Source organism: Rutidosis leptorrhynchoides, chromosome 9, assembly GCF_046630445.1.
Source record: "Rutidosis leptorrhynchoides isolate AG116_Rl617_1_P2 chromosome 9, CSIRO_AGI_Rlap_v1, whole genome shotgun sequence".
Classification (NCBI taxonomy): domain Eukaryota; kingdom Viridiplantae; phylum Streptophyta; class Magnoliopsida; order Asterales; family Asteraceae; genus Rutidosis; species Rutidosis leptorrhynchoides.
This window is the reverse complement of record NC_092341.1, coordinates 309885333-309895407: the sequence shown is the minus strand read 5'-3', so window position 1 is coordinate 309895407 and position 10075 is coordinate 309885333. Positions and strand designations below refer to the sequence as shown.

The window sequence follows — 10075 nt, the reverse complement described above, 5'->3', positions numbered from 1 at the left end:
CTCTAATAGTTCTTATATATCTACTTGGGACACCCCTAACATTAAGAGTCTTCCAAATCAGCTCGCGCGGGACACAATCATAAGCCTTTTCCAAGTCCAAGAACGCCATATGTAGGTTGTTTTGTTTTTCCCTATACTTCTCCATAAGGCTTCTAACGATGTGAATCGCCTCCATTGATGAGCATCCTGGCATGAAACCGAATTGGTTCTCTGAAACCTGTGTCTCGCGTCGGAGCCTCGTCTCAATCACTCTCTCCCAAAGCTTCATAGTATGATTAATTAACTTAATGCCTCTGTAATTACTACATATTTGCGCATCTCCCTTGTTCTTGTAAATGGGAATAACCTCAATGAGTCTCCATTCCATAGGCATCTTTGCACTTCTAAACGTCGTGTTGAAAAGGTTTGTCAACCATCTAACCCCATCGTCTCCTAGGCACCTCCATGCCTCGATCGGGATTTGGTCTGGTCCTACTGCGTTGTTTCTCCCCATCTTTCGTAAGGCCGTTCTAACTTCCTCATAGTTAATCCTCGTGCAGAAACAATTGTTTTGATATTCACGAACCTCATCGTGGAGTTCCCCGTTCTACTCTGGTCTATCCCTACTGAAAAGGGATGCAAAATACTCTTCCCATCTTTTCCTAATAAGGTCTTCTCTCACTATACTTTGACCTACTTCATCCTTGATATATTTGACATAGACTAAGTCCCTGCCTCTTCGCTCCCTAGCTTTAGCTATTCTATATATGTCATTGGCTCCCTCCTTAGAGTCTAGTTTCCTATATAAATCTTCATAAGCTTTGTCTTTTGCAATTGCTACTGCCTTCTTTGCTTCTCTTTTAGCTTCTTTATATCTTTCTTCTACCCTAGTCCTCTCTGCCGGCGTCCCTTCTCCAAAAGTAATGAGCTCCCTAAACCTCGTCTGCTTTAACGCGACTTTCGTCTGGACATCATCACTAAGCCACCACGATTCTCTATTACTCTTGTGGGCTGTCGATGTCCCTAATGTCACCCCTAAAGCTTCTTTTGCTGCCTCTCTAATAGTAGACACCATGCGGTTCCATAACAGTTTCTTGTTCATCGTTCTCCTTTGCAACCGGATGGTAGTTTGCCGTAAGGTAATATACGGAACAAGTAAACTGGATGTGTGCTTTCCAAATACAAGGTTAGCAGTGGGTACATAAATCCAAAGTTTTAGCTTAAAATTAAAAGAAAATACGAAACCACAACCCACAAAAATGTTTATGAAAACTTACACCGGTGATGGGTTAATCCGAAAAAGGTGTCTAGTGTAAAAACTAGCATGCATTTTCAAAACACAAAACGTTTTCATCAGGTTCCTACTTTCCCTAAGGATCCAAATTTTTCTAAGTTACGTAGGACTTTAACTACGACCCTTAAGTTTCATTAACTTGGAACTTGTTCGTTGTTATGAATTGAATTGATGGAATTTGAATCGTGACGTGAAAAAGGAATCATCATCATTGTATATAGTGTGAAATAGAGTGAAAAATAAAAGAATAAATCGTGTGAAGTGTGATTTCCTATTATTTCGGAGTATTTTTAGTTCTGTACTGCTTGAGGACAAACAATGTTCAAGGTGTGGGGAGTTTGATATTGCTCAAAATGAATATATTTTTAGTCCCAATATTGGTCCAAAATAATAAGTTTGTATTTGTATTTGTATCACTTTTCGGTTGTAATTGTACAAATAAATAAAAGTTAAGACGGAGTTCGAAAATGGGAAGCTAATAAAAAAGACAGTGAAAACACTCAATGTTCAAGTGATACTCCAAAAGGTACAAAACTTCGTTTTAACGAGGCCTTTAGTTTCGAAAATAGGATCGAGATTGCTGACCACTTCTGCACAATGAATGAATATATATAATTAAATATTATTGGTCTGTAACTTTCTATAAATAAACAAATCAAAAGAAGTGAAAAGAAGATAGAAGTGGCAGAGATCAAGGAGTCTTGGGTCAAGTTAGATGATTTACAGAGTATTAATATGACAATAAAGTCCGGACAAGAGAAAATGTAATCTGACATTCCCTGCACAAAACAAAAACAATATTAAAAATGGAGTCATGGGATGCTGCCTTAGAGAAAAAGAAATCAAAAGAATTAAAGGGAAAGTTGGTCTTGATAATATATCATACGGAGTAATAATTCACAAAAATGGAAACCCAAATTGAGTTGCTTTTTAAAGATACAACACCAAGAAATATAATAAAAATATTAGGTGAAGGTGGCTACTTTCAGTATTAAATTTAGAGAGTGGGACAAGTGAAGAGTGGTTTCCATATTATTTTACAAATTGAATAAATAAACGAAATGATGGGACAACATGATGGAGCATTTGGGTTATAAATAGAACACATCACAATATTGAAGAGAGAGTGTGCTGTCAAACATACGGAGAGAGTGTAGTGACCCGAACTTTTTCATGTTTATATATATTAATTGAGATTGATATTTACATGACTAAATGTTTTTAACGTGTTAAGCAATCAAACTTGTTAAGACATGATTAAATGAAATAAGTTTCATATAGACAATTGATCACCCAAGTTGACCGGCGATTCACGAACGTTACAAATTTGTAAAAACTACATGTTGTGGTATATATAGACATATAAATATGGTTGACATGAGATTATGATGAGTAAGTATCTCACTAAGTATATTAACAATGTGTGATATACATAAGAAATGAGATTACTAAGTTAAGAAACTCGAAATGATATATATAACGAAATGATATATATAACGATTATCGTTATGATAACGTCTACTAAATACATATGTATCATATTAAGATATTGATACACTATATTTAACATTATAAAATGATATCTAAATATATCATTAAGTGTGTTAACAATGAACTACATATGTAAAAACAAGACTACTAACTCAAGAATTACAAAACGAGACTTATATGTAACGATTATCGTTGTAACGATATTTTAATGTATATATCATATTAAGAGATATTCATACATCATAATATCATGATAATATAATAATTTAACATCTCATTTGATATAATAAACATTGGGTTAACAACATTAATTGAGATCGTTAACTTAAAGGTTTCAAAACAACACTTACATGTAACGACTAACGTAGACTTAACGACTCCATTAGAATGTATATACATGTTGTGTTTTGATATGTATTATTACACTTTTGAAAGACTTCAAGACACATATCAAAGTACTTCTACTTAACAAAAATGCTTACAATTACATTCTCATTCAGTTTCATCAACAATTCTACTCGTATGCACCCGTATTCATACTCGTATAATACACAGCTTTTAGATGTATGTACTATTGGTATATACACTCCAATGATCAGCTCTTAGCAGACCATGTGAGTCACCTAACACATGTGGGAACCATCATTTGGCAACTAGCATGAAATATCTCATAAAATTACAAAAATATTAGTAATCATTCATGACTTATTTACATGAAAACAAAATTACATATCCTTTATATCTAATCCATATACCAACGACCAAAAACACCTACAAACACTTTCATTCTTCAATTTTCTTCATCTAATTGATCTCTCTCAAGTTCCATCTACAAGTTCTAAGTGTTCTTCCTAAATTCCATAAGTATAGTTTCATAAAAATCAATAATACTTCCAAGTTTGCAAGTCTACTTCTAAGCTTTCTAATCCATTCCAAGTAATCATCTAAGATCAAGGAACCTTTGTTATTTATAGTAGGTTATCTTTATAATTCAAGGTAATATTCATATTCAAACTTTGATTCAATTTCTACAACTATAACAATCTTATTTCGAGTGAAAATCTTACTTGAACTATTTTCGTGTCATGATTCTGCTTCAAGAACTTTCAAGCCATCTAGGGATCCTTTGAAGCTAGATCCATTTTTCTTATTTCTAGTAGTTTTATCCAGAAAAATTGAGGTAGTAATGATGTTCATAACATCATTCGATTCATAAATATATAGCTATCTTATTCGAAGGTTTAAACTTGTAATCACTAGAACATAGTTTAGTTAATTCTAAACTTGTTCGCAAACAAAAGTTAATCCTTCTAACTTGACTTTTAAAATCAAATAAACACATGTTCTATATCTATATGATATGCTAACTTAATTATTTAAAACCTGGAAACACGATGAACACCATAAAATCGGATATACGCCGTCGTAGTGAAACCGGGGGCTGTTTTGGTTTGGATAATTAAAAACTATGATAAACTTTGATTTAAAAGTTGTTCTTCTGGGAAAATGATTTTTCACATGAACATGACACTATATCCAAAAATCTTGGTTAAACTCAAAGTGAAAGTATGTTTTTCAAAATGGTCATCAAGATGTCGTTCTTTCGACGGAAATGACTACCTCTTTAGTAATTGACATGTAACTTAAATTTCCGACTATAAACCTATACTTTTTCTGTTTAGATTCTTAAATTAGAGTTCAATATGAAACCATAGCAATTTGATTCACTCAAAACGGATTTAAAATGAAGAAGTTATGGGTAAAACAAGATTGGATATTTTTTATCTTTTTAGCTACGGGAAATGTTTAACAAATCTATACAAATCATATCCTAGCTAACTTATATTGTATTATACATGTATTCTAATATATTATGTAATCTTGGGATACCATAGACACGTATGCAATTGTTTTGACATATCATATCGACCCATGTATATATATTATTTGGAACAACCATAGACACTCTATATGCAGTAATGTTGGAGTTAGCTATACAGGGTTGAGGTTGATTCCAAAAATATATATACTTTGATTTGTGATCTAGCCTGAGACGTGTATATATCGGGTCATGGATTGATTCAAGATAATATATATATATATATCGATTTATTTCTGTACATCTAACTATGGACAACTAGTTGTAGGTTATTAACGAGGACAACTGACTTAATACACTCAAATCTTTAAAACATAATAAAAATGGTTGTAATTATATTTTGATCATACTTTGTTATAAATGTACATATTTGTATAGGTTCGTGAATCGATCCGTGGCCAAGTCTTATTTTCGAGGAAGGAAATATCTGTGAAAGTGAGTTATAGTCCCACTTTTAAAATCTAATATTTTTGGGATGAGAATACATGCATGTTTTATAAATGATTTACAAAATAGACACAAGTACGTGAAACTACATTCTATGGTTAAATTATCGAAATCGAATATGCCCCTTTTTATTAAGTCTGGTAATCTAAGAATTAGGGAACAGATACCCTAATTGACGCGAATCCTAAAGGTAGATCTATTGGGCCTAACAAACCCCATCCAAAGTACCGGATGCTTTAGTACTTCGAAATTTATATCATATCTGAAGGGTGTCCCGGAATGATGGGGATATTCTTATATATGCATCTTGTTAATGTCGATTACCAGGTGTTCACCATATGAATGATTTTTATCTCTATGTATGGGATGTGTATTGAAATATGAAATCTTGTGGTCTATTGTTACGATTTGATATATATAGGTTAAACCTATAACTCACCAACATTTTTGTTGACGTTTAAAGCATGTTTATTCTCAGGTGAATACTAAGAGCTTCCGCTGTTGCATACTAAAATAAGGACAAGATTTGGAGTCCATGTTTGTATAATATTGTGTAAAAACTGCATTCAAGAAACATATGTCGATGTAATATATTTCTATTGTAAACCATTATGTAATGGTCATGTGTAAACAGTGTATTTTAGATTATCATTATTTGATAATCTACGTAATGCTTTTAAAACCTTTATTGATAAAATAAAGGTTATGGTTGTTTTAAAAATGAATGCAGTCTTTGAAAAACGTTTCATATAGAGGTCAAAACCTCGCAACGAAATCAATTAATATGGAACGTTTATAATCAATATGAACGGGACATTTCAGTTGGTATTCGAGCATTGGTCTTAGAGAACCAGAAAATTTGCATTAGTGTGTCTTATCGAGTTTGTTAGGATGCATTAGTGAGTCTGGATTTCGACCGTGTTTTCTTTAAAAATGATTGCTTAACATTTTTGTTGGAAACTATATATTATTAACATGTAAATATTATGTGATATATTAATCTCTTAACATGTTTGATATTGTGTGATAGATGTCTACCTCTAGCACAAATTCCATTGACTCACCTAATAATAACGAAGAGTCGAATATATATTGGCAAGATTCACAAGTTCCCGAAGAACCGGAAGAAGAGGAAACGGAACCGGAAGAAGAGGAACCGGAAGAAGAGGAACCAGAAGAAGAGGAACCGGAAGAAGAAGAGGTTCCGGAGGGGGGAATAGTAGGAACCACAGAAAACCGGTCAAATAAAAAAAAATCCTCAACCAATGGACCAAAGTTAATAATGGTCAATTGTGTTTCCGCTAAGGAAGCAAAATATTGGGAGAATTACCAATTTTTCGATGAATCGAATCCTGATGAGGATTCCGATGATGTTATAGAAATTACCCTTACCCAATTTAATGAGGCAAAAGAAAATAATAAGGGAAAAGGCATCAAAATTAAGAAATCTGATTCCGACCCCGATGAACTTTATATGTACCGTCAACACCCGTATTTCAATATCGTGACAATAACCCGGGAACCTCTAAACCACCAGGTTTTTCTAAACCAATGTGGAAAATGACGACTCGTATTAGAGGAACATCATATATCCCTAGAAGATTAGGAAAAAGAACCAAGTCCAAAGAAGAAGAAACCAGTGATTCAGATTATAGGGGTGTGCGCATGTTGTGTAATAAATGTATTGTAGTGTGCTTGTACTTTTATGTTCTATGTAAAAATTGCTTGTATTGTTTGTTATTACGAATCTAATCCTTGTCTATTTTACAGTATAAAAACAAAATGGACGTTAAGGGTAGACAACCGAATATTTTAAAAGACCTACCAGAGGATATGATTGAGGAAATCTTGTCTAGAGTCGGTCAGATGTCATCAGCACATTTAGTTATGGCGAAATTAACTTGTCAAACATTTGAAAGACTTTCCAGAAATGCCTTAGTATATAAAAGGCTTTCCTTTGATAGGTGGGGTATATCATATTGGGGAGACTTTAAGTTACGCCGTGTTTTCTTTAAAGCGTTAAATGCGGGGAACCCAAATACAATTTTACGCTACGGGTTAAGAACCTATTTTGAATCAACATATCCCAACATAGGATTTCGTGAATTAGAAAGAGCTTCTAACATGCAACATAAAGAAGCATGTTATGCTTACGGGTTAGTGATGTTCGCTTCTTACCAAAGTGAGAAAAAGAACATTGAATTGCAGCTTTTAAATAAAACTTTCCCACAAGTGACGGATTCAGTAGTTGGGGTGAGAAACAAGGTTTTTAGATTATTACGGGGCTGTTGGACATTACAAAACCCTCGTCCTTTTGACGACATTACAACATGCTGCCTAGCCAATGGTCATAACGGTTAGTTTCCACAAGACCAAGGATGGGAAGTCGTCTTAGTAAAACCAGAATGCATGACTTGTTTCTGGACTTATGAATTATGTGTCTTTATTTCCTTTGCTGAATGCGTATTAACTAGATTTATCTTCAAAACTGTCCTGTATCATAGTGTACTATATTTCATGTTATATGTAATATAGCGAAGTTGTAAGTTTGAAGAATATTTGTATGTGATATATTATTATAATCAGTTTTTCATATAGAATTGTAGTAGTTGAATTGTATATTAGCTACTAAGTATGAACTTAACGGGTAGGTAGTACCCGAATTTAAACTTATAAAATGCTAATATGAAGAAAAAGCTTTTATAAATGAGTTCATATTATGCTACGAGATACTATTGACTACTCTTAATATTCTGTATGATTAACTTGTTTCATTTGACTATTTTGAAGGAAATGGCACCGACTACTCGACACACCTTGAATATGAGCGAAGAGGAATTTTGTGCCTTTCTTGCTTCAAACATAGCCGCAGTACAGGCCGCGCTACATACCAACAATAACTCTGAATCTAGCAATACAGCTAACGGCGCAAGAAATCGTGTAGGATGCTCCTACAAGGAATTCACTGCCTGCAAACCTTCAGAATTTGATGGGACCGAAGGACCAATCGGATTGAAACGGTGGACCGAGAAAGTTGAATCGGTGTTTGCCAAAAGTAAGTGTGCTGAAGGAGACAAAGTGAAGTACGCTACGCATACCTTCACATGTATTGCGTTAACATGGTGGAATACCTATCTAGAGCAAGTGGGACAAGATGCTGCTTACGCGCTACCATGGTCAGCATTCAAGCACTTGATGAACGAGAAGTACCGTCCCAGAACCGAGGTCAATAAGCTCAAGTCAGAACTTAGAGGGTTACGAACACAGGGATTCGATATTACTTCGTACGAAAGATGATTCACAGAATTGTGCCTATTGTGTAAGAGAGCGTTAGAAGATGAGGACGAGAAGATCGACGCGTTTGTGAAAGGGTTACCGGAGAGAATCCAAGAAGATATAAGTTCACACGAACCTGCCTCCATACAAAAGGCATGTAGAATGGCTCACAAACTAGTGAACCAGATTGAGGGAAGAATTAAAGAACAGGCGGCCGAAGGGGCCAACGTGAAGCTAGTCAAAAGAAAGTGGGAGGAAAACGGTGATAAGAGTCACCAATACAACAACAACTATCCCAACAATCGCAACATCAATCGCAACTACAACAAATGGCACAACAACAACAACTACAACAATCATCCCAACAACAATAACAACTGCAACAACAACAACAACAATCAGAAGCAGCTATGCCAAAGGTGTGAAAAGTATCACTCGGGGTTCTGCACCAAATTTTGCAACAAGTGTAAAAGAAATGGTCATAGCACGGCGAAGTGTGAGGTCTACAGACCAGGGTTAACAGAACGAAAGGAACAAATGGTGTCGGAACGAGTAATGGCAGAGCAAGTAGTGTCGGAGCAAGTTATGCCAATGTAGTTTGTTATAAATGTGGAAAACCGGGTCACATTATTAGAAATTGCCCGAACCAGGAGAACACGAATGGACAAGGCCGCGGAAGAGTTTTCAATATTAATGCGGCAGAGACATAGGAAGACCCGGAACTTGTTACGGGTACGTTTCTTATTGACAATAAATCTGCTTACGTTTTATTTGATTCGGGTGCGGATAGAAGCTATATGAGTAGAGATTTTTGTGATAAATTAAGTTGTCCATTGATGTCGTTGGATAGTAAATTTTTACTCGAATTAGCAAACGGTAAATTAATTTCAGCAGATTATATATGCCGGAATCGAGAAATTAAACTGGGTAGCGAAATATTTAAGATTGATTTGATACCAGTAGAGTTAGGGAGTTTTGATGTAATAGTTGGCATGGACTGGCTAAAGGAGATGAAAGCAGAGATCGTATGTTACAAAAATGCAATTCGCATTGTACGTGAAGAAGGAGAACCCTTAATCGTGTACGGAGAAAAGGGCAACACGAAGCTACATCTTATTAGTAATTTGAAGGTACAAAAACTAATAAAAAAAGGTTGCTATGCTGTTCTAGCACACATCGAGAAAATACAAACTGAAGAAAAGAGCATCAATGATGTTCCCGTCGCAAAATAATTTCCCGATGTATTTCCGAAAGAATTACCGGGACTACCTCCACATCGATCTATTGAATTTCAAATAGATCTTGTACCAGGAGCTGCACCAATAGCTCGTGCTCCTTACAGACTCGCACCCAGCGAGATGAAAGAACTACAAAGACAACTGTAAGAACTATTAGAACGTGGTTTCATTCGACCAAGCACATTACCATGGGGAGCTCCTGTTTTGTTTGTCAAGAAGAAGGATGGTACATTTAGGTTGTGTATTTACTATAGAGAGTTGAACAAACTTACCATCAAAAACCGTTATCCACTGCCAAGAATTGACGACTTATTTGATCAACTACAAGGCTCGTCGGTTTATTCGAAGATCAATTTACATTCTGGATATCATCAAATGCGAGTAAAGGAGGATGATATTCTAAAAACTGCTTTTAGGACGCGTTATGGTCATTACGAGTTTATGGTTATGCCGTTTGGATTGACTAACGCA

General features: G+C 35.0%; 1 protein-coding gene across 1 annotated transcript; it reads right to left on the bottom strand.

Annotated features, from left to right (window-relative positions):
• Window positions 1-586: 586 nt before the first annotated feature.
• Window positions 587-1081, bottom strand: LOC139868971 (uncharacterized). Its single transcript, XM_071857306.1, has one exon. The coding sequence runs from the start codon at window positions 1079-1081 to the stop codon at window positions 587-589; it is 495 nt and encodes a 164-aa protein (XP_071713407.1).
• Window positions 1082-10075: the final 8994 nt, after the last annotated feature.

Coding starts and splice junctions, on each gene's coding strand:
- LOC139868971 (XM_071857306.1), bottom strand. CDS start 1,081: ATGAACAAGAAACTGTTATGGAACCGCATGGTGTCTACTATTAGAGAG.